The sequence below is a fragment of the Symphalangus syndactylus genome, chromosome 5 (assembly GCF_028878055.3).
Source record: "Symphalangus syndactylus isolate Jambi chromosome 5, NHGRI_mSymSyn1-v2.1_pri, whole genome shotgun sequence".
NCBI lineage: Eukaryota > Metazoa > Chordata > Mammalia > Primates > Hylobatidae > Symphalangus > Symphalangus syndactylus.
Window position 1 is genome coordinate 68,385,544 of NC_072427.2, and position 18,529 is coordinate 68,404,072.

Below are 18,529 nucleotides of genomic sequence, written 5' to 3' on the forward strand. Positions count from 1 at the left end.
TATTTCATCTTCATATATGAAACATTTTTGCTGGATATAGAATTTTGGGTTGATAGGTCTGTTCTTTCAACATTTTGAAAGTGTTGTTCTGCTTTTTACTGGCCTTCATTTCTGATGGGAAGCCTACAGTCATTCAAATTGTTCTGAGTAATATGTCATTTTTGTCTGGCTGCTTTCAAGATTTTTTCTTTCTCTTTAGTTTTCGGAAATGTGATTACAATGTGTCTGGACTTAGATCTTGTTGGAAACTCCTGCATGGGGTTTCCTGAGGACTGGGAATGATGAAGACAAGGTTTCTTAGAAGCAAAGTGTTACATCATTGAAATGTATAAGTTTCAACTATTGCAGTTAAATATGTTTTTATATTATTGGATGACAAGTTAGAATGCCCTTGGGAGAATACACAAACTATAGTATTTTAGTCATTGTGAATATTGTGTCTTTTCAATGGGGACTCTTCTAAGGTATTCGTAACATAAACGTACTAGAATATTTAAGAATATTGCCCGGCATGGTGGCATGCACCTATAGTCTCAGCTACTCAGGAGACTGAAGTGGAGGGTCTTTGGAGTCCAGGAGTTACAGCTTGGGTGATGGCAAGACCTCATCTCTAAAAATAACTAAACTTAAAAAAAATAAATATTTCTAAACCATAGAGGCAACTCCATAAAATCGTCTTAGAGATGCTCAGAAAATTGTTTAGGAATGGTTTTAGTCCTTGATTCACCATTACAGTTCTTCTTTTTTTTATTTTGAGACAGCGTTTCGCTTTTGTTGCCCAGGCTGGAGTGCAATGGCATGATCTCAGCTCACTGCAACCTCCACCTCCCAGGTACAAGCGATTCTCCTGTCTTGGCCTCCCAAGTAGCTCGGATTACAGGCTTGCACCACCACGCCCTGCTAATTTTTTTGTATTTAGTAGAGATGGGGTTTCATCATGTTAGGCTGGTCGCAAACTCCTGACCTCAGGTGATCCACCTACCTCAGCCTCCCAAAGTGCTGGGATTACAGGCGTGCGCCACCACACCGGGCCTACAGTTTTTTCCAGATTAATTTATTTACAAATGAAGCATGAATTAACCAGTATCCTATGCTATCCAAGGTAAGTTTTCCCATCCGTGTTTAATATTGTGGCCATTTTTTTCTACTTAAATGAAATGTTTCATGGAGTAGTATCTGTTTGAGGTTTTGTTTTGTTTGAGACGGAGTTTTGCTCTTGTTGCCCAGGCTGGAGTGCAATGACACGATCTCGGCTCACTGCAACCTCCGCCTCCCGGGTTCAAGTGATTCTCCTGTCTCAGCTTCCTGAGTAGGTGGGATTACAGGTGCATGCCACCACATCCAGCTAATTTTTGTATTTTTAGTAGAGATGAGGTTTCATCATATTGGTCAGGCTGGCGAACTCCTGACCTCAGATGATCCACCTGCCTCAGCCTCCCAAAGTGCTGGGATTACAGGAGTGAGCCACCGCACCCGGCCCTGTTTGAGGTGTTATGTGGTACTATCAAGTAGCCATTCTGATTGTGTCAGTTTTTATCCTCATGGGTCTTACAACTTGATGGTCATAATCGTTCTTTTGAAATTTGACAGGCCAAATTTTGTGTATTTGTCATGGAGTCTTTTAACTTCTTGATGGGTTTATTTTACAGTTTCATATAAGGCCTTTGCATAAGGACATTTAGTCAAAGCATCCCACTTACAGTAATGAACTAAGGTATTTCTATGGTATCTACAATATTGTTTCTACCTTTATGATAGCAGTTATATTAGACAGCTACCATCAAGCCATCAAGTAGTTAATGTATTCATTGTTTTTTAAAGGATATCTGAGGAACCTCTTTTCTTTGCAGCATTTCAGAGAAGTAGGTTATTCTAAAAGCGTATCACCTATTGTATATATTTACTTTCAGTAAGTTGCTCCATCTTAGTGGACCACAGTTAAGTCATTTGATCAGTCTGGCTTCTGGTAAGAAATTGAATTTTATCACAGTGACTGATGTACCTGATGCATATCAAGCCTGATACTGCTGATTTTTGTTTTTAAGATAAAACCCATTAACAAACAGTAAAGTCAGGATTTGGTACTAGAAAATTCAAAAGTTTTGTTTTGGACTTGAATAATTCTTGAGTTATGGAATCACCATCATGAGATTTTCCTTGCAGTAGGTAAAGGTTGCTGGATTAATACTGTTAAACCAGTAGATGGTAATATGAAAAAGAGAGAGTAGCAGTATTTCATAACTACTCAAATGATAGAAATTTTGGATGGTTTCCTTTAGCAGTAGGGATTTACTATGCATGGTAATATGAGGTTTAAAGACCTAGAATAACCTCTGAAGATGCTTTGATTAATTCAGTTGAGGTTTATAATTGCTCTGAGGCAGGGAAGCTAAACCTTAGCTGCTGAATTAAGGTATACGACTTCTTTCTTTTTTTTTTTTTTTTTTTTTTTTTTTTGAGACGGAGCCTCACTCTGAGGCCCAGGCTGGAGTGCAGTGGTACTATGGCTCACTGCAACCTCCGCCTACCAGGTTTAAGTGATTCTCCTGCCTCAGCCTCCCAAATAGCTGGGATTACAGGCACCCCCCTGCCCCCACCAAGCCTGGCTAATTTTTGTATTGATTTAGTTAGTTAGTTATTGAGACAGAGTCTCTGTTGCCCAGGCTGTAGTGCATTGGCGCAATTTTGGCTCATTACAACCTCTGCCTCCCAAGTTCAAGCAATTCTCTTGCCTCAGCCTCCTGAGTAGCTGGGATTACAGGCGTGTGCCACCATACCCAGCTAATTTTTGTATTTTTAATAGAGACGGTGTTTCACCATGTTGGGCAGGCTGGTCTCGAACTCCTGACTTCAAGTGATCTGCCCTCCTCGACCTCCCAAAGTGCTGGGATTACAGGTATGAGCCACTGCGCCCAGCCCAAGGTATACAATATAATAGGCGTGGGGTTTTGATGTTGTGTTGTTAATACTCCCAGGACACAGGGTACTATTTTTTGTACTCAAAAAGATTTATGATTATGCAGGAAGACTGTCTAGAATGAGGGCTATTTAGCTATCTGATCATAGATAGGACCTTATTGCATTTTATTTGGAAACAGATCCTATCTATTGCATTTGTAGATGTTATGTTTTAGTGTATAAAGAAGAGTTCTTCTTATAGTAGTCCCAGCAATATCATTTACAGATTAGGACTGTTAGAGAGTTCTATTACTTGAGTTCTATTAAACCAAGATAAACTTTACTTTCTCTCAAATCTTTTACAATTTGTTATAGAATTTCAAATTTGTCTTTTATTACTTTCACCATCTGTTACAAACTTATTTTTACTATAAAACCAATTTTTTTGGTTATTTCATTTTTCTTAGTACAAGTCAGCGCCTGTCCTTTTTAAATTTTGCTTTACAGACAGCTTTAAAAGTTTACTCAGAAGGATCCGATGTTCTATAGTAATGGGATTAATGGGAGTTACAGTGATGTCCATTTAACCCATTTATGTTAACTTTCTTAACGAATAAGAAAGTTGTCTGTCTACAATTTTAGATAATTCCCTTTGGAAATTTAGAGGAAGTACAGGGTATTGTTGGGTGCTAATGCCTCTCTCAGAACAGCTTCTTTGGATAGATTTTGGGTAGTTGTCCTTTTGCATATTAGCCAGTATCAGACAGTATTGGTTCCTTTAATGGCCCTTTTACTTGTCATATTTTCAAGTATCCTTATCTAAACCTCCTGAATCTTACAAGACAAATCTTGTGGTTGTTTTCTCTAGAGAGCCAGAAGTTATATTAATTTCCAGCTTGTTTACTTCTTAAGGCTCTCTGGAAATGTCTGGTCATATATTGGACATTTTCTAAATTGGCGATTTAAATAACAGGAGAAAGTCTTCTGAAATTGCCTGACATGTTTTATGAAATATTTTATACTGTTGAGTTATTTAAATCTTCTCTTTGCTACTTGTTGCTTTTTTTTTTTTTGTATTGGAGGGGATAATCATTAATTGAACTAGTTGGTACAGATCTGTAGTCCAGGGCAGTGATATATAACAAAGTCCTGAATTCTGTGGCAAATTGCTGTTTTACTAAAGTTGATGAAAATCTTTGTTTATAACCCTTCACTTGGATCTACACCAAAGTTTTAATTTATCTTCTGTAGATGTGGCTTCTGGCCTGGTAATTTAGTGTGATTTTATTTTTTGAGAAAACCCTGAAGAAAGGATGGCTTATATTGAAAGTTAGGTAAAACTTAGTAGAAAGATAAAAGATTTCACCCGGGCGCGGTAGCTCACACCTGTAATTCCAGCGCTTTGGGAGGCCAGGGCGGGTGGATCATGAGGTCAGGAGATCGAGACCATCCTGGCTAACACGGTGAAACCCCGTCTCTACTAAAAATACAAAAAAATTAGCCGGGCGTGGTGGCGGGTGCCTGTAGTCCCAGCTACTCGGGAGGCTGGGGCAGGAAAATGGCGTGAACCTGGGAGGCGGAGCTTGCAGTGAGCCGAGATCACACCACTGCACTCCAACCTGGGTGACAGAGCGAGACTCTCTCTCAAAAAAAAAAAAAAAGATAAAAGATTTCAAAGATGAAGGATGGTAAGTTTCAGGAGAAACTTAAAGTTTTGGAAAGAGACTGTTTAAAATTATTAAAATTTTGTTTGAGGTTTCTACATACCAGTTGAAGAAGCTGACAATTGACTGTTTCATGTTTTGTCTCATATTTCTTTCAGCTACTCTTAAACATATTACTTACTGATTCTAGCATATCGGAAGTTTCCTGTAATTACCAGTTTTGTCCTAAGTCAAAAATTTTTTTGCACTTTAAGGAAGATGCAAGAGTTAGAATTATAATGCAACTTTATGTAAGAAGCAGAAGTTCTTCCAAGAGGAGGTTGAGACTTTGATGTAGCATGACACATTGAGGCCACTTTGGCTGGTTCACAGTGTTTGTGAACAGTGTCTCAAGTCCCCTGACCAAGCAGAGGTTAGGAAGCATTCTTACAGTCAAAGTTTTCTGACAGTCATTGACCCCGGAATAATACTAACCAGTAAACCAAATCATCTTCCTCAAAAGTGACAAGATAGGGAATGCCCTCATAAAGGGCAAATTTCTATATGACATTATATTTATTGGACATGTACTTTTTTCCCCATTGTAAATTGAATTTTTTAAATACATTCTAGTTCTGTCTGCAAATCTTTTAACTGTGTTCTAATTTTTTTGTAATAGTATAAATTTACTTTCAAGTTTGTAGTATCCTACCAGAAGCAAAACCACAGTGTTCTTAGGTGTTTTTTCCTCCCTGGACAGTGAACAATACTGTAACAAACGTGGCTTAAGAAGCATATCTGTGTTGACATGAAACTAAAATAAAGAGATATGTTGACTTTGAGTCTTGATTTTAATTTTAATTATAGATCTATCTTTAGAAATGAGTTGCACAATTGAGAAGGCGCTTGCTGACGCTAAAGCTCTTGTTGAAAGATTAAGAGATCATGACGATGCAGCGGAATCTCTGATTGAGCAAACCACAGCTCTCAACAAGCGAGTAGAAGCCATGAAACAGGTTTGATTTTTCTTTCTTGTTCATTCCATTTATCAGAAGCAGTCATTGACATTTATGTGTTGCTGGCTAATTAGTATCTAATTTTTTTCAACATTCTTTAAAATTTTAAAGTAGTTTGACTTGTGTGTTTCAGGTTTACTTTAATTTTGTCGTGTTCAGGTGACATACCTAGACATATATTTCTAAACCCTAGATTTGATCACTTATTTTGCTGACAGGGTTGCACATTTGAGTTTAGAAAATAAATGAATTTGTTAGGTCTAGAAACATTTGACAAAGACCAGGTAATACCTTTTACTAATGTTGGTACACATTTTGTTCTGTCTTGTATAATGTAGAAATGTTCATATTTTTCTTTATAAAAGTACTTAGGTGATGCTGTTTAACAACAAAATAGCTTTTGAAAATGATGCAAGGTAATATGTGATTTGCACTCTGTGCAGTTATCGTACCCATACTTGCTACCTTATTTTTCATTCAATGCTACCAATTAAAGAATACATAAGGGCTTTCTTCTTGCTATTTTTACTATTGTATAACAGAATATTCCCATGGGCCACGGAGTTTACACACTATTTTAACCTTCTTCTGATAAAAATTTTCAAGTCATTTAAGAAAATTATAAAATCTCTGACATTATGATGGAAATCAGAGGGGGAAAATGTATATTCACAGCCAACTCTCCTCATCTATTTTGTAAAAGGAAGCAATTCTGGGATAGTATTTTTAACAAAGCTACTGGAAATAGTGGAGCAAGTTTAGTTATTTGGTTTTACAACTGTGTTGCCCTAAACAGATATATCTGCCTCCCTAACCAACTGTCCAGTTAGACTCAGGCACTTCAGTGAACATATATCTGGTATTGAGTCGTTAAAAAAGGAGTTTGACATCTGAAGTTTAGAACCAGGAGTGTTATAATGAATATATTACTAAGTGTCTCATGAGAATGCCTTGAAAATAAATGAGTGCAATTTTAAAATAAGATTCTCATTTTCTTAATGGAAAGTCTTTCTGCATTTCTTTTGTACATGTTCTATTAAGATATTCACGTACCATAAAATTTACTTTTTTGAAGGGTACAGTTCATTGGCTTTTAGTACACATTTGCAGGTTATGCAGTATAACTGCTATCTGATTCCAGAACGTTTTCATCACCACAAAACCTTACATCCATCAGTGGTCTCTCTCTAGTTTCCCCTTTCCACAGTCTCTGGCAACCATTAATATTTCTATCTCTTTGAATTTGCCTATTCTGGATATTTCATATAAATGGAATGACAAAATATGCGTCTTTTTGTGATTGGCTTCTTAACGTAATGTTTTTAAGGTTCATCTATGTTGTAGCATGTATCAGTACTTCATTCCTGTTTATTGCCAAATAATATTGCATTGTAAGGATACAGCACATTGTGTTTATCCATTCATCAGCTGATAGGCATTTGGATTATTTTACTTTTTTGGCTGGCAAGAATATATGCTGCTATGAATATTTGTGTACAAGTTTCTGTGTGGACATATGTTTTCAGTTTTCTTGGGTATACATGTAGAAGTAGAATGGATGGGTCATATAATAACTCTGTTAAAATTTTTTGAGGATCTGCCACATTGTTTCCCAAAGCAGTTATGCCAAGCTTGTCCAACCTGTGACTTGCTGGCTGCATATGGCCCAGGATGGTTTTGAATGCGGCCCAGCACAAATTCACAAACTTTCTTAAAACATTATGAGATTTTTTTTAAAACAAAAAAGCTCATCAGCTATCATTAGTGTTAGTGTATTTTATGTGCAGCCTGACAATTCTTCTGATGTGCCCAGGGAAGCCAAAAGATTGGACACCCCTGAGCTACATCATTTTACATTCCATCAACAATGTATGGAAGGTTGCAGTTTCTTCACATCCTCTCCAACAATTGTTACTGTCTTTTTCATTATAATCATCCTCATGGGGTATATTGAATTGCATTCTCCTAATGACTAGTTATGTTAATTAAGCATCTTTTCATGTGCTTATTGGCCATTTGTATATCTTTAGATAAATGTTTATTCAAATCCTTTGCCACTTTTAAAAATGGGATTATTTTCATTTTATTGTTGAGTTGTAAGAGTTCTTTATATATTCTGGATACTAAGCTCTTATCAGATATTTTTTGTATGTATATTTCAGATATATTCATATTTATGTATCAGATATATATATATTTGCAGATATTTTCATCCCACGTTTTTTTCCCCATTAGTATCAGGAAGAAATTCAAGAACTTAATGAAGTTGCGAGACATCGGCCACGGTCCACGTTAGTTATGGGAATCCAGCAAGAAAACAGACAAATCAGAGAATTGCAACAAGAAAACAAAGGCAAGATACGTTACTTTTTGACATTAATCCCATTTCTAGTCTATATTCCTAAATCATATTTATTGCTCTTTATCCTGTCCCACATATGAACGTCTGCCTGCTTGACATCCTCTTAGATTCTCACCCTCAATATCCAGTTAGCACTGCTGTTGTTAGCTATGAAATAACCCAGCTTCATTCTCTGCAGTCCCACTGCATTGGCCCTCAGATTAGATGCTCAGTCTCTTGCCTGAAATGTCCAAACTGATCTCCCTGATTCCAGTCTCTCTTCCCCCTTCCAATCTGTCTTCAACATAACCATCCGATTGATATTTCAAAAATCAGTCTGATCATGTAATTCTTTTGCCTAAGAACTTTCATTATATACTTATTACCTTTTACAGGAACCCTAAAAATCAATTCCCAGCTTTCTTTTTTATCTTCTTCCCACAGCTTTCTTCACCGTGAACTCTTTGCTCTTGCCAACACAAATCACTTCCTAAACACATCATCTGTTTTCATCCCTCCCTGCTTAGAAGGTCCATTCTTTCACTTCTCAACTGAGGGAACTCACACTGTACTTCTACAAAGCTTCCACCAATTTCTTCCCACAGACATCTCTTAAATCTATTTGACTAACAGTCCACTCTGCACCTACCACATACTTGTTTTCTCTACTAGACTCTTGAGGTCTGTGGCCCTTTGGTATTAATATAGAGAGAGCCTTGGCCGATATTTAATTGCTGTTTAGTACATCTTTGTTGCAATGATTCTCAAAAAACAAGCTTAAAATATTTGAAAAACTAATATGGGACTTCATTTGGTGTCTCTTATTGTTATATGGCTAGATTTTTATGCATTGTGTTTTCTTTTTAAAATGTCCTGTTCATAAGTTGCTTAGTGGAAGAGAATATTTTGTGTACTTTTAACTCAAGTTGGAATAAAATACAGTATTATTCTTGATAGAATTGCGTACATCTCTGGAAGAACATCAGTCGGCCTTGGAACTTATAATGAGCAAGTATCGAGAACAAATGTTTAGATTGCTAATGGCTAGCAAAAAAGATGATCCGGGTATAATAATGAAGTTAAAAGAGCAGCACTCCAAGGTAATCCATTCTATAAATGTGACCTGAAATGGAAAAGAGTGACGATTGATTATCCTGTGTTCAGATTTTTTTTGTAAAAAATCACAGGTATCTAGTAATGGCATTTTAACATGATGTTGAATGTTTCATCTTTTTAGTTGACATTTTCTCCTTTTTCTTATTTTTCCATTTCTTGCTTGTTATATATCATTTTCTGTTTGATTTATAACTCTCACTGTTTCTTAGAAACTTTAATTTGTACGTTGAAAAATAAATTTTATTTTGGATATAAAGGTAAGTCTGTTCTATTCAACATTATTTTTGTAGGGCTATATGCTTTTAAGAAATATTTCTTAAAAGGCTGGGCATGGTGGCTTACGCCTATAATCCCAGCACTTTGGGAGGCCAAGGCAGGAGGATCGCTTGAGGCCAGAAGTTCAAGACCAGCCTGGGCAACATAGCATGACTCCATCTCTTCAAAAAGTAAAAAAATTAGCCGGGTGTGGTAGCACATGCCTGCAGTCCTAGCTTCTCAGGAGGCTGAGATGGATAGACCACTTCAGCTCAGGAGTTTGAGGTTACAGTGAGCTACGATCATGCCATTGCACTCCCATCTAGACAACCGAGTGAGACCCTGTCTCTTTAAAAAACAAATTTTTTTAAGAAATATTTTTTCTAATAAATTTGTGTATTGACTTCTCTTGCAAAAACAAAAAATAATGAAAACCTTTTTTAAAATCTGAAAGCAGTTTAATGTAGATTTGTTTTTCTTAAGACTATTTTCTGAATAAGGTTAATTCATCCAGACTATAAATGATCTTGTTTATTATAATGGAAAAAACATGGGGTTTAGGAGAACCAACTTATTAAAATTTTGCTCCCTTGCCCCAGTATTATATACCAATTGACATCATTTTTTAGAAACAAAGCTGGAGTAGTTAGAAATTAGTGTTTTACCTGCTGTTCATCCCTTTGTCATCCCTGTGTCTATTCCCTTTGGTATGTCCCCATATTTTATGGCAACTGCTATGAAGACAAGTAGAATAATCCTTTCTCACTTATATTTATTTTAAACTGAGTTTTAGTTGCTGATATGAAATAAAAATATTAAACTAGATTATGGAAACTAGGCTGTTATCTGTATTAGATAATTGTGAGCTGACTATTATTATTACCAATATTATTTAAGAAATAGTGATTATGAGCCTTCTTTTCCCCATTTGTTACAACAGAAATAGGAAGGGACATATTTTTATATTTCTCTATTATTGAAACACATTTTAGATTCTTTAAAATACTTCTTCCATTTTGGTGCTTGTAGGTGTTTTTAACTTATTAGTAATTAATTCTATTTGAATTAAATACCTATCAAATAGCTCTTTATATGCCTTTGTATATTAGAAAACCTAATGATAGGTACCTCTTGTGTCAACCAGTAAAATAATAAATTAAAAATTTGTGTTTAATGTTTTCTAATTATGCTATTCATCTCCTAATCAAATGGCAATCCATGGATGTTTAAGTGGTGATCTTTTGAATACAAAATGTAACTATTGTTAATGAGACCATTCTAAAATCATTTAAATTTAAAGGTATAATAATTATAGTAACTAAGACTTTTTTAAAGGCACTAAGAGGAGTTGACTTAATATTATTTGTGAGATAAATGTAATCTTGAGAATTTCTAAAAGGTTTGTATGTTTTATAACCTAAAAATAAAATGTTAAAGATCTAAAGGGAAGAATACCATTACAAAAAAAGTGCTTAGAATAAGATAACTACAGCTTGCAGGTCCCATCTGGTAGCAACTATGACAGAAGCAAATATTTTCTAAAATATATTAGATTTTACTATTCACCAGAGCTGGTTTATTAATTAGTAAGGTTAAACATTTCCTAAGATAGCTGTAAGCCATCCTTTTTTATTATGTAGATTGGATTCTTCATCTAAGTTCAGATGATCCTTGCCTCCCATAAAATGACTATTCAGTTATTTGTTATTAATTCTCACTAATACATATTAATGTTTGTGATTTTGATTTTTCCCAAAAAGGAGACACTTCGACTTAATTAAACAAACATTAATACTGGCATTGGGTTAGTTATGGGGAATAATAAGATGAATGTACAAGCTTGCAGTATAGTGGGAGGTACAGACACAAACGTAACAATCTACTATAAGGTAGGGCGTGATGAATCCCAAAGTAGAGAGATGAATTGTTACTGGAACGCTAGAGGGAGCAATATTAAATGTCATAAGGAAAATCTGGAAAGGTATCAAGGAAGGGAAGAAAGTCTGTCTCAGTCCAGCCTTGAATTAATTATGGGCAGGTAGGTAAACAAGCAGAAGTGGGTGGGCAGAGATACTTGTATAATAAAAGCACAAAAAGTATGGTATTCTAGGGTGTGTTTAGGTATTAGTGCTCTGATATGCCTAAACACAAAAGTAATTTTACAACACATTTAGAGCTAAGAAACAGAGTTACACATAACAGCATTTTGGATTGGAGTAAGAGATCCTTTTGAGACTGTTATAATACAGAACTTTGCCCTTACCTAGAAGTTTTTGAGCACATACTTAAAAAATCAGTAGAAAGTTTGAGAGCTCATTTTTACCCAAATACTAATTTTCATGTTATTTTTGAACAGATGCCTTTTTGGAAATCTTAAAAAAGCAAACATTTCAAACAGTTGGCTAACACGCATGAACTAACACTCATTCAGTTTTTAAATTACGGATGATATCCGTATTAACATTATAATGACTCTATACTACAGATTGACATGGTACATCGTAACAAGTCCGAAGGATTCTTCCTTGATGCATCTCGACACATCCTTGAAGCACCTCAACATGGACTGGAGAGAAGGCACTTGGAAGCCAATCAGAATGTACACTAAATAAACAGTCAACTTTTGGGGTGTGGATGGAAGGGGGGTCCATTTTAAAAGTTCTTTTACATTGAATTTCCCTCCCAGATTAGATCAGCAAATAAATGAAATGTATTAAAAGAATGTTGTGTCTTTAATAGCCATGCTTTTCAGTGTAGAAACTTTAAATTTCTCATTAATTTTCTGTGTATTATATTACGTACAGCCTGTTAGATATTTGCAGGTTTTATAGGTTATTCAGTCCAACGCTTTATTTATTTGCTCTTGTTAGTTGTTGCTGTAAAACAATCATTTCCTTTCTGGACATCTAAGATATTTTCTTGGCATTAATTTTAACCTGATTTCATAAAAATTTTGGTCAAAGTATTAAATGTTTTAATTCAGATTGTGGATAGTTTGTAGTCCTTTGATTTTGCAAATGAAATTAAAATGCCTTTGTTTAGATGTTAGGACTAAGTATAGTAGTGCTCTCTCCATTGTGTCTTAACTTTTTTTTTAACTCACTTGTGGCAGGTCTTTACTGAATAAAGGAGGAATAAACCTAGACAGGGAGTTAGAAATGAAAGACATTTCAAGACAGTTCAAGGGTTATGTTGGTGACACTTCTTGTCTTCCAGACAGTTTTGAAAGCACAGATCTTGCCTCTTGTGCTTGTTAAAAAATCTGTGATACTTCTCTGAAGATTTTATAGTTAAATAAGTGAACCATTACCCTGGCCTTTTATAAAAGTGCTGTCCTATTTGAAGTATTGGGTTTTTTCTCATGATGAGCTTTGTTAGACTCAGTACTGAAAAAATCAGTAGTTTTTTTCCTTCTATTTTAAAGGCAAAGAAATACTTGCTTCAGCCAGGCGTGGTAGCTGATGCCTGTAATTGGGAGGCTGAGGTGGGTGGATCACCTGACATCAGGAATTGGAGACCAGCCTGGCCAACATGGTGAAACCCCATCTCTACTAAAAATACAAAAAGTTAGCCAGGCGTGATAGCGGGTGCCTGTAATCCCAGCTGCTCGGGAGGCTGAAGCAAGAGAATTGTTTGGACCTGGGAGTGGGAGGTTGCAGTGAGCCGAGGTTGTGCCATTGCACTCCGGCCTGGCCAACAAGAGCAAGACTCTGTCTCAAAAAAAAAGAAATACGTGCTTTCTGTGTAGTTTTTTAACTTAGGTCAGTGCCATAGGACTGACCAAATCATAAATTGAGGATGCTGTTGGTATTCAAAGTTTTACTCATTACCCTTACTCACTTTGCTGCTGCAATGATCTGTACTTACCTGCTTTTACGTATTATGCTTCCTTGACAATGGGAGGAATTTTAATGGTTAACTTGCAGAATATGACAGATATTTGTCTTAATATCATTCTTCCTACCATAATCTAATTCAAAACTATCCAGTAGAACTTTCTGAAATGATTGGAATGTTTTTTTATCTGTGCTGTCCAGTGTGGAAGCCAGTAGCCACATGTGGCTGTTGAGCACTTGCAGTGTCACTAATGCATTTGAGGGACTGAATTGTTAATTTTTAAAAATGTATTGATTTTAATTAAGTTTAAATAACATTGTTTTGGACAGCACAGATTAGCCTTTTAGAGTACCTTCTTGCTGAATACTAGCAGTGTATCGGTTTCCCCATTAAAAGGACCTACATTTTTGTTGGTTAAGAGGTTATTAAATGTGGTTTGCCAAAGATACTACTTTGTCATTTCTTCCAGCTTACTAGTTCCGTGGGTTTCTTGGAGTACTGTTAAATCCTTTTTACAAATATATATATACAACTACTGAAGAGACAATGTTTATTTGGGGAGTTACTCACTTTTATATTTAAGTCTTAGGCTTAATATGATAAAATATCTCTCAACTGCCGTGAATAATGGTCTATAGAAGCTGTTCATTGAGAAAATGATTATTCTCAAGTTTCTGTTGATTTTAAACCTTTTTTTTGTCTGTCTCTTTCACTAGACTGTAAGCTTCTTCAGATCAGGGAACATGTCTTAACAGTCTTTGTATTCCTGTTGTTTAGCATAGTACTGGCACATCATAGGTGTGCAAAATAAGAAAATGAGATTGGAAGAATTTATGCTACGTGCTGCGCCTAACAAATGTGGATGTCTGTATTATACTGATACTATATTTTCAACAGTTAGCAAAGAAGGCCATTTAATATTTTAATACTGAAAAGCAGAATTGTGCTCATTTTATTCGGTGTTTATCATGTACCATACACTAAATAGTAGGTGGATGTAAAGATGCAGTTCCTGTTCTTAAAGAGGATTATGACCTAGAAAAGGTTACAGATTGGATTGAGATAACTTTATAGGCCTGAACAATACAGAAAAGATTTCTAAATCATTGAAAACTTCAGAGAGGAAAAGAGATTGAATGCGTCGGCAATTTTTATCATTCCCGTTACTTTGAACAACAGTGTATGTAAGTGCAAAAAAAAAGAAAAAGTTGCTGATCATTGTGAGAGGAATGTAAAATATGAGTATTTTTCTTGCTGCTAGGTTTAGTCATATTGTGCTGCTTATTCTTAATTCTAGTCCTAACAATTCTGATTTCAAAAGCACATCTGTGGTCAACCAACTTCATTGTTAATATTTGTTTTATTCATATTAAGTGACAGTGTAAGAATATTCATGTTAAGTGGTACTGCAGATTTTATAAAAAGGAGAGGATCCAAAAATAAAAAAGTATTTTGCTGATTTCCAACTCCCATCCCTCTTTTTCAGGAACTGCAAGCACATGTTGACCAGATAACTGAAATGGCAGCAGTAATGAGGAAAGCCATTGAAATTGACGAGCAACAGGGTTGCAAGGAACAAGAACGAATATTTCAACTTGAAGTAAGTTTTACATTGCAAATGTAGATGAAAACTGTCCATACAAAGATTTATGCCAGAAAATATATCCCATTTTTAAATAGATATTTACTTTTCTTGGGTACTGGTAATGTTCTCCTGGATGCTGTCTATGTGAGCATATTATGCAAGACCATTTATGTGGTGATGCAAGAATCTAGGATTATTAGTAACTTATACCAGTAATGTAGAAAATTGATGTTTCATATATTGCTTATCTTATGAAGTGAATGTACTTCTTCAATTGAGTAATTTTTAAAATTTTGTTTATTAGAGATTATAGTGATACAGGGAAATTTTCTTTAATCCACAAATATTTAGGGGCACTCTTATTTTTCTGGGGATTCTAAAAACCTTTGTCTCATCTGTCCTTTATTTTGTGACAGTGAAAGTACCAGTCTCTGAATAACTGAAATCAGTGCAATAGACTTTTATGCTTTAAGAGCTTCATTTTGAAATCATGGTGGGGAACCTGCTTTAGACTACTAAAATTTAGAAAGTGACACTGAAGACAAAGTGATAGAGAACAAATTATGAAAGGTTATTGTTAAATGTCTACAAATTTTTTTACAGTAACTAACCAAAAGCAGGCCAGAAAGCAAAGTTATTTACCAGTGCCAGATTTGGTCACTTACTTTCCTTGTTGAAAAATATCATCAGCTACCCCTATCCTGCTGCTCTCAAATACCAATGAGCTAAACTTGTCCTGCATTCCATGCTATCATGGAAAGTAATAAAAATACTAAAAATTACTAAGAGATTCTAGCCTATTCACTGGCTTTATGAGTTTATATAAAAATAAATCTAGAGGTTATTTTCTTCATCTCTAATGTGATTGTAAAATAAGGCAATTTCTGAGCTTCTATTTACAATTACAGCTGCTTAAGTAAGAAGGCTTTGCAGTGGTGGAAGATGTTGAACACGATTCCTAGCTGTATAAGTGTTCTTTAGATTCAAGTTGCCAACTGCATATATCATTGAGTAGATTAATGCCAGTTACGGAACTTGCTTATTTGTTATACCTTCATAGTTTAGTTTTTCCTAACATATGTTTGTGCTATTGTAGCTACCTTGTAGATAGTGACTGCATCTTTGTTTTTGCTTGCCTTTTAGCAAGAAAACAAAGGCTTGAGAGAGATCCTTCAAATAACTCGAGAATCATTTTTGAACCTAAGGAAAGATGATGCGTCGGAAAGTACTTCTTTGTCAGCTTTAGTGACCAACAGTGATTTGAGTCTGAGGAAAAGCTGAAGAGTTTCTGAGTCTGTGAGCTTCTTACATGGCTCCAAATGGTCAAATAAGTGAATGAATGAATGGACAGAAAATTCAATCCTTTATTTTTTTCTCTGTAAATATGTATAGTGCACGGGCTATGACATAGCAACAAAAAATGCATAGTTAATGGTCATAGACTTTATTCCAAAACATAATTGGAAAATAGAAACTGAGCCATTGCCAAATGGTAAAGAAATGAAAGGTTTTCACAGTGACTACTGAATATACCAAGAGCTTTTGGCAGTACTGCTGGCTTTCTGGGTGATTAATTGGGTAAACTTGAATATTCCCAATAAATGTTTGAGAATTCATAAAATTATACCAATTTAAAAATATAAATTTTTGCCACTGTTTTGTGAACGGAAGATTTGTATGCTAAATTTCATCCTTATTTGGCGTCAAAGTTGATGCAAAGTTTATGTACCATGAGACTTCTAGTGATTGCCTACTTTCACATTTATTTAAATTTTTTGAAAGAAAATTCAGTTTTAAAGGCTATAGGAATGTGTTATATGTACCTTAAACAGATAATTTAATTTTAGCAATTTACCATAACTGATACTTAGCTAACAATTGTCCATAACTTAAGTGTAAGAAATACCATTTCAGGAATGAAAAAGAAGGAATACTACTTTCTAAGAAAGAAGATCTTATAATAGACATATTTAGTAGGTTAAACTACTCCTTTGAAAGAATCAGTTTTGGTTCAAAGTCAATAATGAAGATGAGATTTGTTTTTCTCTTCTCTGGCTGATTTTTAAGGATATTATATAGTTCATTTAGTTAACAGAATTGAATGTTTGATATAGCAAGATAGGTATGGTAATTTCGAAGTGAATTGGGAATTCCTCTGGCTCATAGAACCCTTTTTTTTTTTCCTTTAAGTATTCTTGAGATACACACAAAAAAAAAAGTAAATTAAAATTTCAAAAAAAAAATTCCGGATCTGTTTTTAAGCTTCATCTGGTCCTCATAACCTGCAAGATCTTTCTTAAAACCTTTCAGCTGAAAGTAGGGGTAGAGGTGGAGTAATCTGTGGATTTGTTTCTGTTGTCTTTTAAAATGTCAAATATATAATATGTAAATTTTTTTAAAACCACCAGATACAGAAATGTGCTTTAACATCAGTTGAACCCTAAATTTTCTTATGTTGTGGTGATTGTATTAAAAAGGGATAAAAGAAGAGTGTCAAACATGATTAAATATATTGTACTCATTTATATTGAATACATATTAAAATTAAGACAAATGGAAAATTGTACTTTGAGTATATAATTTGTTAAATATTACTTTATATGGTAATTTTATGTATAATTTCATATATTGGTAAAATTCAAAACTACACTTCAGAATTTTTTTATCTTAAGTTTGGGGTGAGTGGGGTGGATGAGAATGATTGAATAGAAAAGGGCTAATGGCCCAAACATTATATAGATTTTCTTTTTTCAGTCAGAGGCCTTATTTGATATTTTATAAATAAATGACAGTTTTTATTTTTAAACTTTTTATTGTTTTTGGGAAAGTATTCCTTAATTTAATGACACATTCATTCAGATACTTTTTATCCCTATTAAAGAAAGGAAATCTATTTCAAGCTACACCATTGAGATTGTCTGAGGCAGTTCATTGAGGCAGCTCTACTGTAAAAGATTACTTGATAAATAATTATTTTTGTAAACAAGTTGGGTTAACTTATTCTTGGTCTTTTTGCTTGGATATGAATTTAAGGTCTTCAAGTTTAAAGACATTTACTTTGTTATTTAGTGACACATTTCCATCCTTTTTTTTTTTTTTTTTTTTGGTTGTTGTTAAAACCTTAAGTTTATGTTTGAGGTATGTACTACATAGGAACCTATTTTATTATTAAAGATGAGTGATTAAAATTGGTATGGTCTCCAATTAATTTGAAAAGTGCTTACCCTTATTCTAATTTTTTGTATTTTTAGTAGAGACAGGGTTTCACCGTGGTCTCCATCTCCTGACCTCGTGATGCGCCTGCCTCGGCCTCCCAAAGTGCTGGGATTACAAGCGTGAGCCACCGTACCCGGCCTCTGAAAACATTTTAAAGAACAGTTCAACAGAGTTTCCTGTTAACTACTACTTTTCTTTAGTCTGACACACCTGAAGTGCTAATAACACCAAATTAATTTTTTAACACATTGCCCCAGATTTCATTTCCTGTTATTATCTTTGTGATTTTTTAAAAATGAAGAACTATATTGTTTGCCCATGTTAAATAACTTTTATAGCTATGAAACTCCTCATGTCTTGTTGCTATGGTACAAATACAATCTGAAAAATTTTATGAAAATATTTAATGAGGCTTTTTAGCATTTTTTTCAAAATAGGGATTTATTATAAAAACTATACAAACTTTTTATCATTCACAAATGATGAAAAATTTTAAACAGTTAGTATCCTCCCTTCAAAATAGTGTGTTCTGTCTTTACAGTCTTCACTGGCAGTGCATTCAGATGGTATAGAAAATAACAAACATTCAATATAACTTTGTCCCTACAGTAAATAATTTTTT

At 34.6% G+C, this 18,529-nt stretch overlaps 1 protein-coding gene across 3 annotated transcripts in view; it reads left to right on the plus strand.

Moving 5' to 3' along the window:
- The window catches only part of FGFR1OP2 (FGFR1 oncogene partner 2), a 28,274-nt gene extending 10,391 nt beyond the window's left edge, over window positions 1-17,883 (plus strand). Inside the window, exons 1-7 of one of the 3 annotated variants that reach the window (XM_063639197.1) lie at window positions 4,817-4,974; window positions 5,409-5,557; window positions 7,793-7,910; window positions 8,856-8,998; window positions 11,755-11,868; window positions 14,593-14,706; window positions 15,835-17,883. In XM_063639197.1, the coding sequence (XP_063495267.1) occupies window positions 5,423-5,557; window positions 7,793-7,910; window positions 8,856-8,998; window positions 11,755-11,868; window positions 14,593-14,706; window positions 15,835-15,972 (762 nt within the window). In that variant the 5' untranslated portion in view covers window positions 4,817-4,974; window positions 5,409-5,422 and the 3' untranslated portion in view covers window positions 15,973-17,883. Of the gene's footprint in view, window positions 1-4,816; window positions 4,975-5,408; window positions 5,558-7,792; window positions 7,911-8,855; window positions 8,999-11,754; window positions 11,869-14,592; window positions 14,707-15,834 lie in introns of those variants that run through there. The other 2 variants (XM_055280313.2, XM_055280314.2) reach the window with 2 other exon arrangements.
- Window positions 17,884-18,529: the final 646 nt, after the last annotated feature.